Raw genomic sequence first — 19,403 nt, forward strand, 5'->3', positions numbered from 1 at the left:
TCACTTCTCAAGTCATAAACAACTGACATTAAATGACAAGGCAGGAACCACTGATCATCCAGTTGCATACAGGCTGAAACAAATAGAGGACCCAACATGTTAAGTAACAATTTACCCCTGGTGGACCGAGATATTTAGCAGAGAGACTTTGTTGTGTTCAGCTTTGCATCATCCCTGGAGAAAAATATGGGAAGTTTCAAAAATATGTACTATTATTTTAAAATATTTATTTTGTTTTATATATATATGTGCATGTATATCTGGGCATATGTGTATGCATCACATTCATGCAGGAGCCCATGGAAGCCAGAAGAGAGTGAAAGTTGCCTTAGAATGGGAGTTAAGGTCAGTTGTGAACCACCGTGTCCTCTTAAGTTCTGAGCTATCTTTCCAGTCCCAAAATGTTCATTATTATAATTATTAGAGAATAGGTGGGTTTTCCTCCCACTGTATCTCTGTCTGTCTCTATCTCTCTGTCGGTCTCTCTGTCTCTCTCAGACAGAATCTCAAGTATCCCATTCTTATGTCAAGCATGCTATGTAGCAGAGAGTAGCCCTCAAATCCTGGAATTGCAGATGTGCACCATCGTACCCAGTTGTACACACGTAGTGTTGGGAATTCAACCCAGACAGCGCTTTCTGCAAGGTAGACAAGGACTATATCAACTGAGTGACATCCCCAGCCCTAAATTTCTTTTAGATCACTGAAACACAAAAATAGAAAATTGTATATGCTATACAACCACAGGTAATCATTCTGTGATTTCATACAGCAGAGCACACCAGAGAGTGCGAATTAGTTTTTAAAAAGTTTTGTGCCCAAATGTTGATGGTGACTGCGAAGATCTGGTAGGATTAGGCTAGCAATGTTTATTTCTGAAAAGCCTGCTTGTTTTTTGGTTGTTCCACGCTACCTATCAGGGCTTGTAGTGAGAAGATTTCATTGAAGAGAAAGCTGAATGACTAAAAGTAATATAATCCCACTCTCTAGGACACTACTCGGAAGCAAGTAGCTATTGCCTCTGTCTTTAAACATGATTACTTTTGGTTTTCTTTTTGTTATGTGCCATGGGTACGGCCTATTGAAAGCACTGATTATAAATTTGCCTGCTTCCTGGAACGTGTATATTGAAAAGGTTTCAATCTGTCTTGAATCCAACCCAATAAAAGGCCTGAAAAGAAAGGAGCAAAGAGTTGTGTCCTAAACACTGTGAATGGCCCAAACATGTGCTCTTGGCAGCTCTCTAAATACCTCCGTTGTCATCTAAGAAAATAAGATGTTTAATGAACTGATGGGCTCATTGAAGGTAAACTTAAAGAGACACTTCTTCAAATAAAAAGAGCTCCAAGTTTTCAATTTCGGTGCTCCCCCCACTATGGAAAGTAAACATCGCTGAGCCACTTGGCTGCCTCTGCTAAAGACTTTTCTGTGGCTCCAGAGTTGACAGCATACAGAATACTAAGCAGTGACTGATTGCTGTGTCTGAAATAGTTTGCTGTAAAGATCCTAAAATATTGTGATCCTATCAGCACCCAAAGGTGCACAGAGAGATGGCACTTCAAAAAGTTTACTGCCCTAATAATTGAACGATTGTCAGCTTAGGGAAAAGGGATTTTTATGGATTCCAGGGTGAGCGGTGGTTCAGTATGTCTGGGTATGTTTTCCTTTTGATGTCCCTGTTAGTAATTTTGCCCAGGAAAGTTACTCTATTGTACACTGCATAATTTGTGAGGAATCAAAACTAAAACAGTTGTGCAGCTACATAATACCCTCTTGTTGAAAGTTCACTTGCCCCTTGCTGCTTTTTTCTTACCAACAGAACCATAGCATTCATTTCAATTTGGGGGTGGCAGAACTTATTGTGTGAACCAGGAGCAACACACTAGCCAATTGCAGTTGTCTCCTCTACGTACTAGCACCTGGTCACTTATTGCCAGATACTTGTTTACCCCAGGTTATTGATCAATTTTGAGCCCTGGGCAGCTGTAGCTAATCCTAATGCATATAGTTGGCAGCTGTGAGGTTGTGACTTTGCCCCTTGCAAATACAAATTCGCCTTTGCTCACATCCATGGAAACTTTAGCGTCTAAAGGGCAAGTCTTGGCTTTAGTAGGCAATTGTGATCACACACTGTGTAATCACACCTATAAGGATATTAGTTTTTGAAGTTTCTATTTCTCCCAAAATGAGTTTATTTAAGGTTTTGTTTTAATTTATTTTCAGATTTATTCAAATATTTATATATGCCTATAAAGTCTTTGGGTCAGTATAATGCTCAATTATATTCTAAACACCTACCGAACGTTCAATTCTTCCCCTATACTCTCACCCTTTCCCTCCCGACATTCTGTGCTTGTTCTCTCTCTCTTAATAACCACTGACTCCATTCAGTGCTGCCCGTGTGTACATGGGCATGGGACCATCCACTGAAGCATGCTTTCCTACAGAGAAATTACTCTTACAATCCTCCCACCCCATCCTCTGTGATGTTGCCTTAGCATTAGATGTAGGGGTGCTGTTGTAGATGTATCAACTGGGGGGAGACACCCCACAGTCAATTGCTCTCTGTGTCTTGACCAGTTATGAAGTTCTCTGATAGCCTCTATCTGCTAAAAAAGATTCCTCGATGAAGGGTGAGATCTACACTTATCTGTGAGCACAAGAATACGTGTTCATAATGCAATTGGGAATTATACTGATTTAGGAAAGTGGTAATAGTAGGTTCTTCATTACAGTTCATGACCTCAATAGGCACATGTAGTTCAGTAGGTTTAAAATAATATGGATGAATGCCTTCACTAAGTTGATCACAAGTGCAATTAGATGGTTAAAGGTTACCCCCAAGATGTACATACCACTGTTGAAGCTTTGGGACTATCTTGCCATACTTGCCATTGATGTGGTTCATAGGCTTTACAGCTGGGCAGGACTAGCAATTACTTCTTTCCCTTGGCAACTTGCATAGCAACTTCAGATACTATGAGTTCTAGTCCTAGGGGAGAAGGTTTCCAAGTCAGTACCAGCTTGATTTCCTCCAAGTCCTGTGTCTGAAATATGTGGGTCTTCAGCAAGGAACTGAAGTTTTACTATCTTGTAGTAGAACTTAGAGGTCTTACCTACCTTTTTACTGCAACATAGTGTCTTCTACATAAAATAGGGAACCTCACTCATAAAATCTTATCAATATGGTCACCTAAACAAGGCCTGCCCAATGACAACACCAGTTGACATACCAATGTAGATAAAGGAAATCTCACAGGGTCCATATCTAGATAGATAAACAGGCATTAATTAATGGCTACTAATAGATGGAGAATCAGTCTTATCCAAGGGCAAGCATCCTTATAGTCTATCCAGTCCCAAGTTGTCATCCTCAAACATATATACATATAAGCAATACTAAATGGAATCAGCATTCTATTTATGTATAACAGCAACAATGATAGAAGAGGGAGTCCTGAAGTAAGGTGAAAATTGGCGATGGAGAGGGATCAATTATCAATAGCTCCTGTACTAGGGGTGGAACTTTATGAATCTCCTCCTCCAACTGTGCTGGGGTTTTGGCTGGTTTGATCTTGTGCAAGTCTTATGTATACAGTTCCAGCTACTTTGAGTTTCTGTGTGTCACTGCACTGTCATTCAACAAATACTGTTTTTCTATAGACACCTACCCTCTTTGGCTCTGAAATTTCTCCACCCTCTCTTTTGTGATGATCCCTGAGACTTGGGGGAGCTATTTTATTTTTGGTAAATAACTATATAAATTTATGTGGCACGATGAGATGTTTGTTCAATGCTATAGATTGTAGAATAATAAAATGATGCTTAGTTAACATATACATCATGTCAGGCACTCATCTTCATTATGAGACTTTAAACTATAATTTTCCCTGTTTTAAAATGTGCATTGCACATTATTATTAGCTATATTCACAATAGTCACAAGGTGTGTAATAGGTCACTAGAAACTATTCCTCCTAACTGAAATTCTGTACCATTGATGAACATCCCCCTTTCCTTGTCTGCAGCACCCTAACCCCAGCTTCTGGCAACTATCATTCTCCTCTCTGCTTCTATGACTTTGGCTTTTCAGATTTTATGTATTAGTCAACTAACGCAGTAATTGCTCCTTTATGCTGATTTTACTTACCATAATGGCTTTCACCTTATCTATGTGGTTTTATTTTAAAGGATGGATAGTATTCCATACTCTGTGTGTGCCACATTTTCTTTATCCAACCATCCATTGATAGACACTATAATTGTTTCCCTAGTTCAGTTATTGTGGGCAGTGTTGCAACGAGCATGGGAATGTAGCCATCTCTTCAACACCTATTTCATGTCCTTTGGGTGGATGCCCAGTAGTAAGATTTCTGGATCTTACTGTAGTTCTATTTTTAGTCTTTTGAAGCACTTCCATTCTGTTTTGCATACTGCAGCACTAATTTGCATTCCCACCAACAGTGTACATTGGTTCATAGGTTCCCTTTTCTCAACATCCTTGTATACTTTCTATTTGTCTTTCACAATCTTCATACTAGTCAATTTAACAGGTATAAAATGTAGTTCTTCCTAGTTCTCATTTGCATTTCTCTAATGGCTATAGATTTTGAGCATTTCTAATATATCTGTTGCTTATTTGCTTCTCTTTTTTTGAGAAATCTCTGTTCACTTCAACTACCAGTTAAAGCTAATTTATTTTCTAGTTGAATTCTTTCCACATTAGCTCCTGATTCAAGTTACCACTTTGAAATATTTTATTCCATTCTTTATACCAAACCAGCTTTCTCCACAGTTCATCTCCCTATTTTTTTGAGACAGGGTCTCAAAGATCCCAGGCTGGCCTCAAACCACTGTGTACCCAAAGATGATCTTGAGCTCCTGAACTTCCTTTCACAACCTCCAAAATGCTGAGCTCACAAGTGTGTGCCACCCTGCCCAGTTTTGTGTGTTGTTGGCCTTGTGTGTGCTGGACAAGCGTCCTGCAGACTCAGCTTCATTGCTAGCCCTTCGGCTTTGCTTTAGCTGCTTTCATTATTTCAGGGCCTTTGTACTTCCAATTTAGGTTTTTTCCCTAGTTCTGTGAATAATGACATTGGAATTTTTATAGGGGAAGCACTGAATTTGCAGACCACTTTGGGTATTACGGATATTTTAACTATCAATTCTTTCTATTCATCAACTCGGTGTCTCCATTTCCGTGTGCTGCCTTCTATTTCTCTCATCCCAGCTTTCTAGAATTTGCTGTAGGGATCAGCTACCTCTTTGGTTAAAATTCTTCCTATTCTATGTCATGTTGAGGTTATTGTAAGTTCAATGTCTTTCTCAATGTCTTTTTAAGAGTGTTTTATTAATTTGATTGTTTTCTAGTGATTTTCTCCCCTGTAACCTTACAGAATGTGTTTACCAGTCCCAAAAGTTGTTTCCAGGAGGCTTTATGGTAGTCTGTGTATAATAGGTTGTCAGAAAAGAGGCCAGAGCAGAAGTTCAAATTAGTCTATAGCTCCCCCATGGTCCCTGCTACCAAAATATTAATAAGGGTTCATTTCCTTTCAATAATATCTGATTACTTTTTCTAATTTTCTGGAGTTCTGTAAGATCTCTTGCATATACGAGTTTTTATAATGCAATAATTTCCTTGAATCAAAGCGGGAAAAGGTCATTTATCATAGAACTTCCTACCATGTTATGATGCTTGCTTCTTCCTTCATTACCATTTGAATGGCTCTCATTTCTCTTTCTTATATAACATAAATGGTCAGGACTTTTGGCACTATGCTGAGCAGAAGTAATGAGGATAAACACCCTTGTCTTGTTCCTGATCTTAGGAGGGCAAGTTTCCAACTTTTCAACTCTCAGTGGAAAGGTAGCTGAGGGCTTGCTATATAATATACTGAGTATTGTTTTCAATAGTCCTCCTTTTTTTGAATGTTTCTGTAGTTCCAGTAAGAAAATCCAAGAGCTATACCCCTAAAACTGGAAACTGATACTTGAAATGCTTTTTCAAAATCACCAGTTTTTGTAAGAAATAGAAAATGCCGTTACAAACGAAAAGGAATCTAATTCTGTTTTTGGGTTGTATTGCCCAGGCCCATTATTTTATTATTTTTAAAGGTTTATTTATCTAATGTGTGTGTGTGTGTGTGTGTGTGTGTGTGTGTGTGTATCTCACATCACTGCTTTCAGACTCACCAGAAGAGGGCATCAGATCCCATTTACAGATGGTTGTGAGCCACCATGTGGATGCTGGGAATTGAACTCAGGACCCCTAGAAGAGTAGTCCATGATCTTAACTGCCATCTCTTCAGCTGCCCAGGCACATTTTAAATTACTTGGGCCGTTGGGGATTTAGCTCAGTGGTAGAGCACTTGCCTAGCAAGCGCAAGGCCCTGGGTTTGGTCCCCAGCTCTGAAAAAAAGAAAAAGAAAAAAAAAGCCTTCTCAGATGAGGCCCCTATTCTTAAATTACTTGGGCCTTATTTACTGAGTTAGTACCAGGTCTATACCATTCACTGAATGTCTCTTCTATTATATGTCTTACACATTAACAAAATCATAAATATCTATTTAGATGTATAGTCATTTGCCATATAATGACATTTTGGTCAGTGATAGTTAAGTTTAAAATGAAACGGAAAACTCCCTGTCCTCTAATGGGTTCATAGCTGAAGATGTAAGAGGAAAAGAAAGTATAAGAGAAGAAAATAGATTTCCAAGAAAGTTTGGTAAAATGTTTATCAGAAAGTGTTGTAAATATCCTATAGCTTCTTAAAATGTTTGAAAATATATAAACTCTCAAATGACTAACAGACTGTATTTATGTATTTAGGAATGTATATGCATCTATATATCTGTATATGTATGTAAAACAATTAATACAAAAAGAGGCTGTGAATTTGAAGGAGAGCAAGAAGGGGCATATGGAAGGGTTTGTGGGGAGGAAAGGGAAGGGAGAAATAATTATCATCTCAAAAAGTAAAACAAATGAATTTTAAAAATATAAATGCTCCCAAAGTATCATCCTCTTTTAAGGCAAATCTGTGCTTTAAAAAAATGAACAGAAGACAGCTTGGACATATTTCTGGGATAAAAAGTAGCACAGTCAAGAAGATCCTAAGGCAGTGTCTTTAAGACAAATGCCAGAAGACCTTGTTATCACAGTGGATGACAGTCCTTTTCCGGTTACTTCCCTGAAGACTGTACAGGGAAGTGGGAGATAGGGATTTTGATGATCCTGACTTTGTGAAGGCCTGGGACAGTGCGAGCATTTGTATCTCTATTGCTAGTAAAAAGTTTTAAAGGTAACAATAATGTAATAATAAATAAGTGTAAAAGGCATACAAAATAAAGATATAGAGAAAGAATACCATGCATAATGGTAGTGCATGCATGTCATCTTGACACTTGAAAGACTGAGACGGGGACTGAAGCACATTAGAGAGCAGCGTGGTGCCAGAAACCCATAAGAAGAGCTACATTCCAAAAGAAGAAGGAAAGAAAAGGAAGGAAGGGAGGGAGAGGAAGGGAGGAAGGAGGAAGGAAGGAAGGAGGAAGGAAAGAAGGAAGGAAGGAAGGAAGGAAAGAAATCGAGCAAAGAAGGAGGGAAGAGGAAGGGGCAGAGGGAGGGAGGTTGTAAAATTTGTGTTTTAATGATTATTTCAAAAAGTTAAAATATAAACATGTATAAACTAAAAAGATGAGACAAGCTGAGAACAACTTATTTATTAAACAAATAGTTCAAGTTGTTTTATATATTATTTGTTACACAGAAAAAAGTAGAAAACTAAATTTCTCTGTCCTCTTAAAGGCTTCTTTGCTGGTGAACATTTTCCTAAGAACAGATAGTCTTTTATATGAATGATCTCCAAATGCTCATGAGCAAAAAGTGTCCAACGTCTGGATACCAACAATACAGTCTCTGACTGCATACTGGAGTTTTTCTGTCCTGAATTTGTGATCTGCTCTCAGAGTCCTTTAATTTCTCAGAACAGAAGTCTCTTTGGGAGAAATAATGGGGGTGGGGGGACAACACTGGTATCAATGTAATACAAGGCTAATTCACTATTGAAGGAAGAAAAATATTTTTATTAACTTAGTGTTGCCTAAGTATACGGTGTTTATAAATTCCAGTAAGAGACTGGTAAACTCCATTCATGATCATTGCTGCACATAGACATACCATTTAAAATAGCTAATACCACATTTTTCTTTTATCTTTTTGTCCCTTGGTGTTTTTGCATATACATAATGTTTCTGACTGTTTATAACTGGCCTCCTTATAATGTGCTCAGCTGAATAGTGAGCTATTCAGGTTTATAGTCTAGGACACTAGGCTGCATCATGTACTGTACATGTGTAGTGGGCTACTCGATAGAGGTTTATGGAAGTGTATGTCCACAAAATGATGAAATTTCCTAATTATGCACTTCTCAGTGAAGCTGAATTTAACTGCACTATAGGAATTGTTATGCTATAATCTAATGAAATAGCAAGTGGCTCAAAAAAATCTATTCAATTTATCATTAATATACCCACTGTTTGGTTGAGAAAGAACTAGAATTTCTGGTGTCATACAACCAGTCAACTTCAACATTAAAAATAAGGTAGAGATTGAAATGAGTTTCTATGGATCTAGACTATGGAGTGGCATATCAGGATTGAATGACTAGATCGAAGATAAATGTCAAATATATGGTCATTTTTTGAAGGGTACAATTTTACCCAAGTTTTCTTTTTTCCTATCAATAACACACTACATACACACACACACACACACACACACACACACACACAGAGAGAGAGAGAGAGAGAGAGAGAGAGAGAGAGAGAGAGAGAGAGAGAGAAATTAATTCCTTTGGAATCTTCAACTCTCTAGAAACTCAAAAAGGAAATATAGAATACAATATGGGCTTCCCTAGTAGATTCATCCAAGAGCACAGTGAAGGAGAAAAATCCCCCATCTCCACTGTTCCTTTCAGCACCTTCTCTTCCCAACTATCCCTTTAAGCCACTCCCAGTTGTCTTGAGCTCTTCTCCACAGCGGGGGCGGGGGGGGGGGGGAGGAGCAAAGAAACTCTCCAGTAATCTGGGAATCCCCTTAATTACCTCCCTAAACTCACGATATGTGATTTGATCCTGTGGGGGAAGTCAAGCAGATGCAATTCAGTTCATGTTCTCTGTGATATCCTACAACAAAGTATCCTTGCTATGCTAATTCTCCTCACTGAGGGAACCCATTCTAAGCGTGCATCAAAGTCCTCATTTCTATCCGCGCATGTGAGTGAGCTTGTACAACTGAATGTGGAGACCCTCATAATGATTCGGAAGCATCTCTGTAGGTACTCCAGGTGACAGGAAATGTAATCTTTCAGAGTGATAACACACTGCTGCTCCTGAAGGATGCTGCTCCGTTTATCAGTTCATCACTTGATAGTGCCTGCTCAGGGCTGTTTCATTTGTTGCTGTTGATAGAAGCATTTGGCAGGGTTCATCTTTGTGGTAGGATGTGAAGAATACAAAAAGGCTCTTGGCTCAGAAAGTATTCCCTCCCTCAATAGGGACAGTGCCTGAAATGCATATGCAAAATATTCCTTAAACTTTCTTCAGCATACAAAAGTTTCAGTGTGCATGCCACTCTACAGAAGAATGGTGTGAGTCACTATCAGCTATTAATACTTATAGTCAGAACTGCATTGGAATTCTGCTTCTGTTTAACTATGACTTTAGGCTGGCTGCTAATTTTGAGCCTGTTTCCTGTTTTCTTAAAAATATGGAGATTAACGAAATGGAGATGTGCATGTAAAACATCGAGTAAGTGTTTAAAGGACAGTAGTTGAGTGACTGTTATTAACCTTAAGGAGAGTAGCACTCTGAGACAATAGTCTTAGGATTCATCAACTCAGTTGTCAGGAATCAGGTGAGATCTGGTTCAGGGCCATTCCTGAGAGCGAAGACCCTAGTTGAATAGGGATATGGCCAAGGATTCTGAAGGTCCAGAATCAGAAGAAGAGTGGGGAAGTGGGAGGGAAAGAATTGAATTACATTAACAGGAACTTTCCAACAGGGAAAGTCTTACTCAGGGTGTGATGCTTTGTGAAGGAGTGAGATCTGGTACTTGAAGTTCTCAAGCAGAAGTGGGTGCTAGCATTTCTAGTCAACTCCCTGACAATGGTGATGTGCCTGATCAACAGCAGATTTAACTCTTACTAGTGGGCAGCTCTTGTAGTGTGAAAATATTCTGCAGTAAGACGTGGGGATAAGGTAGGGACAGCCATCGAGTTACTCATCATGGAAAGACAGTTGATGCAATCAGGATAGACAATCTGAGTCTGGGGTTTGAAAGCTTTGAAATTTAACTGGTAGTGTAACTAGACGATGGCCTCCTGGGGACTGACTCAGAGTTAACCAAATTCACAGGAGACCAATATGTAAGCCAGAATGCCAATTGATTAATTTATAATGAGAAGTATAACCTCCAAATGGACCTGATACTACTGTTTGCTGATGAGTACATTATCTCCCTGTAGGCACATTTACATGAGAAGCTAAATGATAATAAGAAGGTTGCTTGGTGAGGAGGGACTCAGAGCAAGGGGATGCTTAATGGTTCACGTCATCAAGCTATGGTAGCCTAATGTCTCCATTTCATAATTGGGATAGACCGACAAAAGAGATCTGATGATGTTAGCTTCCTCACCAGTCTCTGTTTCACCAGTCTTGCTTTCAAGACAATCTGGATATTTTTTAAAACCGAGATTTGTTGTATTATTCATCTGTTCCACTAGCTTCAATATAAATCCACGACTTAGAGAATAGAAAAAATGGTTCAGTGGTTAAGAGCTCTTCCAAAGGAGGTGGGTTCAAGTTCCAGTGCTCTTGTGGCAGCTTACAACTGCCTGTAACCCTGGTTCCAGAGGATCCAATGCCATCTTCTGACCTCCATAAGTACCATGCACTCACATAATACATACTATACATTCAGGCAAAATAAACATACATATGAAAAGACAATCTAAAATTCGCAACCTAAACCCACTAATTACAAAATATAAAATATACAGAAAAGTTTAAAAAAATCAATTTAATATCTCTATGCCCACCATCTAGATGTAACAATCCTTAATCATGTTGTCAAATGTGCTTTATGTGTGTACTTATATGTGATATATGTATGATTCTGCATGTTTTAAACTCTTAACATTCCATCTACTTAACTAGTTTCATTTTCACTGCCCCGTCCTTGTTGGCACATATCCTAGCCATAACTAACTCCTAAATGTTACTTTCCTGCTTGTTCTCTGCTATTCTCATATGCCATCACTTGTGCCTGAATATCATCTTTACCCTCTTTGCTTAGGTAATACCTATGCTTTACTAAATCATACTGCTCATTATTATATATGCTTATTACCTGCCTATTTCTCTGACTCTCCTGCTAAACCTTGACTTAATTGAGAACAAGAATGTTCTTTATATGCCTCTGCCTCTTCAGTAACTTACATTAAAAAGTGTCCAATAATAGGAAAAGCCAATGACCTACTACACACTTCTACCTAGTTCTAGTACGCACAGCTCAAATCAACATGTCTAAAGTGAACTTATCTCTTTTTTGCTTATCAATTGTACACATTTTTAGGCCTCTTCCTGTACTCCCTGCCTGAATGAATCCAGTCTTTAGACTCAATTCCAATCCTCCCTCTATAGCAGCCCCCAAAATAAGTGCTGTTGATTTGGCCTTCACCATGAATCCCCATCCTGCCCACATCTGCTCAAATCTACTGCCTATCTAGTCCAGATTACCTTCACTTATCACTTGGAGTATTGCCAAAAATCTTCCTCAGATCCCCAATACTACTCTTGTTCCTTCCAATCTATTATCCACGGAAAAGCCAAAGTGATTTCTAAATTGCAGATCTGATATTACTCTCTGTTTAAATCCTGATTATATTACAGTTTTGGATAAGGTCCAGATACTAACTAGCTTCCCTCCCAGAAACTCTGAAGGTCTGGCCTTTATATGACACTTGTATTTAATCTTTTATTTTTATTACTTATTTTGTCGTGTTGGGGATGGACCCAGAACCTCACATGTGTTGGTCAAGTTTTCTATTACTGCACTTCATTCTCAGACCCCTAATCTTCTCTGTATTACCTTCCTTTCAGACTTCAAGTTTCAACCATTTTGCACTTAGAAGGCCTGCTATGATTACAGGTTTCTTGAACTTCTAGGTCAGGTCCCCATGTCTTCTCTTATGTTGCTCTTTGCCTATAAAGACTAATCCTCTTTAGCTCAGCACAGGGAACTCTTCTCTGTTGTCCACTACCTGCCTGTGCTGTATAACTTCCTTTGGAGAGACAGTACCATATGCATACACTAGTCAGTAATGCAGTGATCACTTCTTATCCTTTGAAGTGAATTCTTGAGCTTTTAGAAAGCATAGTTGATATTTTATTTGACTTACATTTAGTTCATGGTATACAGGACATGTGAGGAAATATGTAAGAAATAATAAATGGAGGAAATGAAATAAACATCTCTCTATACTTATTTTGGTAGACATCTTATAAAATACCCCCTTTCTTTTGATCACATTCTCTTCAAAGAACAATACAGTTGATTTTCATTCAACTAATATTGTTTAATTGTGCTTTGATTGTTCTCCATGAACAAACTCAGATGATTTCTGGTATTATACTAATCTACTACATGGCTGATACTACTCTGGCTTTTTTTAGGGGGTAGTATTTTAAATCTTAAAGGTTAAATTCATTGACATTGGGGGCTGGATATTCTTCCACTGATCCCATACCTACCCCCAAGTGGCTCCTAAAGTTGCTTTTAACACTCAAGGTTCATGTTTCACAGAATATCCACTTGTATTTTAGCTGGTGTTTGATAGATGGTGTTAATTTTCCTCTAGGTTTTTCTGGGGTCTTAAGAGTATCAAGAATAGAATAAACATACGCTTAATCTTGGGAAATACTATTAAGTAAATGCTGGGCCAAGGATTTAGAGAAGAGAGTGATTGGGAATGTTGTGCTGGAAATTAGCCTGAACCAAAAAAGTAGCTAAGACCGAATTCATAAACAGCATGGTCTCTGGTTATTACTGCAAGGTAACAACATTGATATTGTAGGACTCCTGTGCCCCTGAACTTGTAGAGTAACAATATTTAACATAATTTTCATACTCAGCTAAGCAGGATCCTGAGTGTTTTATAGGAAAACTTTTAACCGTCTGTCTGACCAACTCCATGGCGTTCAATGTTATCATTCCCATTTTACAATTTATAAACAAATCAAGGCACAGAGGAATAAATTCTAAAGGTTAAAAACTGTTCAGAAGTTGGGCCTGGTAGCACATGTCTTTAACTGTAATCTCAACTAAGCAAGAGGATTGCCCTAATGTATGCATATGGTACTAATTTACATAGTTGGCTCCAGGCTGGTCAGGACTACATAAGAAAACCCTGTCTAAAAAATCAAAATCATAAATAAATTCTGAACTGGCTGTCACCTGGTATATTAATTCAGTTTAGTTACATGCACAATTTTGAAAATCCAGTAAATGTGGTCGTTGACAGTATTGACGGAAATGTATGCTGAACTATAACTAACAGTGACATGTGTGAATTGTCCAGGTGGGCCGGGCTAATTCTAGTTGGTTCAAGAGAAGAAAGGTAATTAAGATCATGAATCTTGCTGGAATATCACTTAGGTCAAACCTAATTTGTGGAAGGTGAAAAAAAGAGGGGCTTGGCTTTGAGGTGTATGGAGCTGTTAATTCTTTTGTGGTTATCAAGATTGCTTGCAAGAGGCATCTGGTGCAGTGTGCTAGCCTCGGGTAATTGTAGGAAAGACACTCTGACACGTATAGCACACTCTGAGATCAGGGAAGAGAAACGTGCTGTTTGGGGCCGCTACGAAATTAATTAAATAAAGGGAGTAATGAGGACGTGCTTTGCTTGTCCTTCCCGGAGGGGGGGGGGGGGGGAACAGGAAGCATCTAACCCTAGCACTAAGGACCTACTTAGAACTCACACCCTTTGGACCTGCAGCTTTTCAGAAGTACTTTCCCAGTCTCCTGACACAAAGCCCAAACTCCCCTTCAGGCAAAGGAGAGGGAATGTGTGCCTTTCAAAACCTAAACCAATCGGACGAGGAACTGAAAGCTTGTAAACTGGCGCATTCCCCACCTTCTCTGGCCAAGTATTCTTCCTAAAAAGGACAGGACACACCTGGCTGGCCAGAGAGTCTCTTAAGTAAGGTTTTCCCACCCTGTGACCCTTTTAAGAGGCGGATCCCGCAGTGTCCTTTCCTCTCCTGTTCGCTCTCTCGCTGGCTCACTCTCCCAGCCACCTCTACCCCCAGCCGGCTGGGCGGAGCTTCGCGCGAGCGTCCCAGAGCCCGACGAGGCCGCGGCAGTCGCGAGCGAGCATCCCTAGTGCTTGCTTGCCGGAGCTGCGTCTGCAGTAGCCTGGCCGCTGACGCTGCGTGCCGGTCGGCAGGGCAGCCTGCGACCTCTCTGGCCCCGCGCCGGCTGCTAGCCGCCTGCTCCCCACCTGGTTCGCACCTAGTCCTGGCCCGGGTCTCGCGCCGAGTGCACGCCATGGGGCCGCCTCCCGGGATCGGGGTCTACTGCCGCGGCGGCTGCGGAGCTGCCCGGCTGCTGGCTTGGTGCTTCCTTCTAGCTCTGAGTCCGCACGCGCCCGGTTCCCGGGGAGCCGAAGCTGTGTGGACCGCGTACCTCAACGTGTCCTGGCGGGTTCCGCACCCCGGAGTGAACCGCACGGTGTGGGAGCTGAGCGAGGAGGGCGTGTACGGCCAGGACTCGCCGCTGGAGCCCGTCTCCGGGGTCCTGGTACCGCCCGACGGGCCCGGGGCGCTCAACGCCTGTAACCCGCACACCAATTTCACGGTGCCCACTGTTTGGGGGAGCACGGTGCAAGTATCTTGGTTGGCCCTCATCCAACGCGGCGGAGGCTGCACCTTCGCGGACAAGATCCATCTGGCTTATGAGAGAGGGGCTTCTGGAGCCGTCATCTTTAACTTCCCCGGGACCCGCAATGAGGTCATTCCCATGTCTCACCCGGGTGAGTGCAGCTACTAATTTACAGCTCTTCAAACCTCTACAGTGACCAGCTTCCCTGGTTTCCCTCCCCGCTTGCCTTTCCCTATCCCCTTGTTTGGAAAGAAGACGGGTGCCCCTTTTTGCCCCCACTAAGTAGAGCAGGGTCCTCCGGAGAGTCGCCAGGTGTGGGGGTTGGGTGCAAAAGAATTCTTCAGAATTTAATTTGTCTCTGGTGGAAAAGGGTAAGACCAACGGGGGGGAGGGGGTCACAGAGGCTGGTACAGTAGGGGGGCTTTTGCTTCTTTTCCTGATGTTTCACAAGGGTGCTTTCCTAGGATTATGGGTGTGGGAGGGTGGACATTGGCTTTTAAACTATGAGAGCGAACATTGCCTGGGAATCGCTTTGCAGTATAAAAACGGATTTTTCTCCTCTCTGGGTTTCTCTTCACATTTCCTATGAATCAAGTACAAGATTATGTTACAGTACTCAGTTAACCTCATTGTGATTTTTGTGGAAACTTTAGCTTAGGAGTTCTCTGCCCAGTGGTCTTGGATCCCAAGTAGTTCTTGTTATCAGTGCTTTTGTTTGCCTCTTGACAAACCTGATTTAGCTTCTTGAGTTCCAAAGCAGGTGATTAATGTTACTGAAAAAAAAATAAAAATAAAGGCCCAGACTTCGAAAAAAGTCTTGCAGGTACTTCAGAAATGTGTGGACATGGTAGGGTGACTATTTTACTCCCTTCATTGCCCTTCCAGAAACCTGTTTTTTGTGGTTTGTGATCTTAGGGCCTGAAGGACAAAGTGGGGAAAAAAAACAGGAGAGAGAAGGGAAGAGACTAATAACACTGTTTCATGACTGTTAAGAGCTGGGCCTAAAGTCAGACCTTGATTCAAATTTCTGCTCCTGGTGCTTACTAGTCCTGTGACCTTGGGCAACTTATCTGAACTCTGAGTCTTGGTACTCTCATCAGTCAAATGAGTCCGGGATAATAAGAAACCCATTATCCACAGGTTTGCCTCTAGGGTAAAATGAAATCAAACCTTCAGGAGTCTAGGGCAGTGTAACTAAAGGTTAGCAGATATAGAGACTCCTTTAGGAGTCTCTGAAGGAAGGAATTTAGTTATTCAACTGCATGAGAATGTATGTTCTTTTGCTTGCAGTAGTACCACTGGCCCTGCCTGGAGAGCTCTTGCCTTGAGTGAGGGGTTTCGTGGCATAATAGAGAGAGCACTGAACCAGAACCCCAGAGATTGGAGTTCCTCTGAGCCCCCTTGCTTTGCTCAGCTTTGTGACGACCTTGTACAAGTTACACATCAAATGGTAGTGTAGGCATCGAGGGGTGGGCATCGAGTTGGCAGAGCATGCACAGATATAGCCGAGATAAGAGAATACTATGGGCAGGATCAGCTCTAAAATGCTACAGTTCTTAGATTGAGTATATTGATTAAGGGAACAAACTATCTTTCCTGGATGATAATACATTGATTAGAATGCAATTGCGTTTTAAAGGCTACTCAAGTTGAATAACGAGGGTTAGGAAAATTTAAAGTCTTTATTTGGCTATCTGATTTTACAAGGATTTGACTTAGTCTTCTCCAAATGAGATTCATTTGCATGAATGATTCCCAGTTGAATAATAGGTTTTCTTTAGAGAATGACAGGTTAAACTACTGGACTTGTGTTAAGGATATTTATCTGGTAGTTTTAAGAGACAAAATTAACTCTCGGTGAGCTCCTACTATGTGCTAGGCTTTTAATATACCCATCATTATTTATTAACAGGCACTACGGTGTAGTAGGAAAAACAGACATTGAAGTCAAGATTGACCATCCAGTTCTGGATTTAACACGCAATACCTTCGTGACCTTGGGCAGGTTATTTAACCTTATTGAGTCTTGGCTTCCCGATTTGTAAATGAAGGTGATATTTATGTTGCGATGGTTACTAAAAATAACATATAAGCCAGGTAGCTGACGATGAACACCCATAAATGCTAATTGCGTAATAGATTAATGTGCATAAGAGGAAGTGAAAAGTGAATGTACAAATGTATGGTTTTCCAGTTACCAATTTGAAGACATGGATGTCCTGAAAATGTAATTAGGTCTGTTGCATTTCAGGATCTCATAAAGGAATAAAGAAAGTCACAAGTGCACTGAAAGATACTTGGATACTTTGGAAGCTTTTTATTACCCAAATTGATGGCACAAACCATACTGCCGTTATGTGAACCACCCCAAAAGCTAACAGATTATTTTTGAGGCATAAAATGACAATGCTCTCTAGAACTCCTAGAGAAACTACTTTTCAGCATAGCGAGAAACCACTTTACTCACATTTGCCATTGAGTATTTGGAAAGTGTTGGGCTATTTGCATTTTTCTCTCCTGAGAATAAATCCAGGGCTTCCTTTTAAATATCTGGTTAAATAAAATGTCTTGGATCATAGTAGTAGGGAAGCAGGATGGAGGTTTAAGTTTTAATTCATTATGGATTGAATGGGACCACCAAATGTGAAAAGCCATTGCTGCCTTCTTTGTTTACACAGTCGTCACGGACTCTTGCAGGGGTGACACATGAATCATTTGAACAGGAGAATACCTATGCTGTCCCCTACCATGGGGTAAAATCTTTAATACCCATTGTTTCAAGTGATTGAAATAAGTGGTTTTAAACCATTGCTTTCAGGTTTTTGTTTTTGTTTACTTGTTTTGGAGGCAAGATCTTATTGGATAGCTCAGAGAGGCGTCCAACTCACTCTGTAATCCAGTGACTTCAGGCTGGCCTTGGAAACTCATAATCCTACTACTTCAGCTACAAAAGGGCTGAGAGGACAGGCCATCATGCTTAGCAGAACATTTATTTATTTATTTATTTATTTATTCATTCATTCATTCCATTTAGGAGAAATTTTATAACATTGAGCAATCATTTAGGAAAATGAAGCTACATTTTAATGGATGAAAAGATGTTCTAGTCTCTGGCCATGGTGTTGTATGCCTTTAGTCTCAAACAGAAGCAGGTGGATCTGTTATCTCTGAGTTCAGAGTCAGTGAGGGCTACACAGAGAAACCCTGTCTCAAAAAATAAAAATCACACAAATACAAAAATTGTAGTCTACTATCAACTTGTGAAAATTATGTCTGTATTTTACTTTGATTGCCAACTATTCAGAAAAGCCAGCTTCACTAAAATAAGGCATTACAAAGGATACATATGAACTAATAGCTCTCTGTGGAATGCCTGAACACACACACACACACACACACACACACACACACACTGGTTTCAACTAAACTGATCCAGAAACTGACAAGAAAATTGCGAGAGCAAATTTGATAGCAAAGTTTAACTATTCAGAATCACTTCAAATAGAAAATCAGATGAGAAGCAGAATTTAGAGTAAGCACTGCAGCCATCTAAAATGTCGATTTTCATAATGAAGTATGTTAAGAATGCTTTCTCAATTACACAACTTAAACTGTTCTTTCTCGGATCAAGCAGATGGGCCGAAGTCATGCCTGCTGTCTAATTGAGCACAGCCTACGGGTTGAAATGATCTGTGTACTTGCTGGTACAATTTTCCTTGCGTCAATAGGGGTAAGCATGAATTTATTGAAGGACCCATGCAGAGCTACAGCAGTCATCATCTATGACACACTTACAAGTACTTGAAACACATGCAAAAAGGTGATAGGAGAAGCATTGTTTCTGAGGGCTTCATTTTTTAAAAAAGTGAATGACCAAAATAGTGTAAATTAATGATTGGTTGTTCTTTCATCAAATACAGTTGGTATGTAAAAGTTGCTTTATTGAATGGTAATGTAGTAGATGAGTTAATAGAATGTGACCTACCACTTACTATTTTTAATCTTTAGGGCTCTTACTTTACTTCTGTAAATTCTCCTGTATGCAAGATAGGCATTTAAAAAAAAAGCCTCCTGAGGTTCTAGGATTAAATGAGATAGTGTTGACAAAATGTTCTTATTAATCCCAGTAAGCTAGCTAAATGTATTTTATAAATTGAAAATTGAGTCTTATGTTTAGAGAACAAAATTTGAAAATGAGCACCCTACAATACTTCAAAGTCTGCATAACTCAAAATCTTAATTTAAACCCTCTAGGCATAGAATAGACCGGATAGAATTTTTTTTAACAAGGAAAAACTCTTTTGATCTTTCTAGCTTTGACATTCTCTTCTTTAATAGCTTCTTTTCCATCAAGCTACCAATCTTTTCCTTTTCCATTCTCAAAGAACCTTGAAATACTGTTGGCTTGAGCTGTCTCACTATGTAGACCAGGCTGGCCTCAAACTCATTGAGATCTGCCCACC

The 19,403-nt window shown here is 40.0% G+C and overlaps 1 protein-coding gene across 2 annotated transcripts in view; it reads left to right on the plus strand.

Annotated features, from left to right (window-relative positions):
- The window catches only part of Rnf128 (ring finger protein 128), a 114,917-nt gene that overhangs the window by 41,846 nt on the left and 53,668 nt on the right, over window positions 1-19,403 (plus strand). Inside the window, exon 1 of one of the 2 annotated variants that reach the window (NM_001173349.1) lies at window positions 14,410-15,091. The exons of the other annotated variant lie outside the window; for it this stretch is intronic. Within the exon in view, the coding sequence (NP_001166820.1) occupies window positions 14,608-15,091 (484 nt within the window). The 5' untranslated portion in view covers window positions 14,410-14,607. Of the gene's footprint in view, window positions 1-14,409; window positions 15,092-19,403 lie in introns of those variants that run through there. 2 annotated transcript variants of the gene reach the window in all.

Source organism: Rattus norvegicus, chromosome X (assembly GCF_021556685.1).
Source record: "Rattus norvegicus strain SHRSP/BbbUtx chromosome X, alternate assembly SHRSP_T2T, whole genome shotgun sequence".
Classification (NCBI taxonomy): Eukaryota; Metazoa; Chordata; class Mammalia; order Rodentia; family Muridae; genus Rattus; species Rattus norvegicus.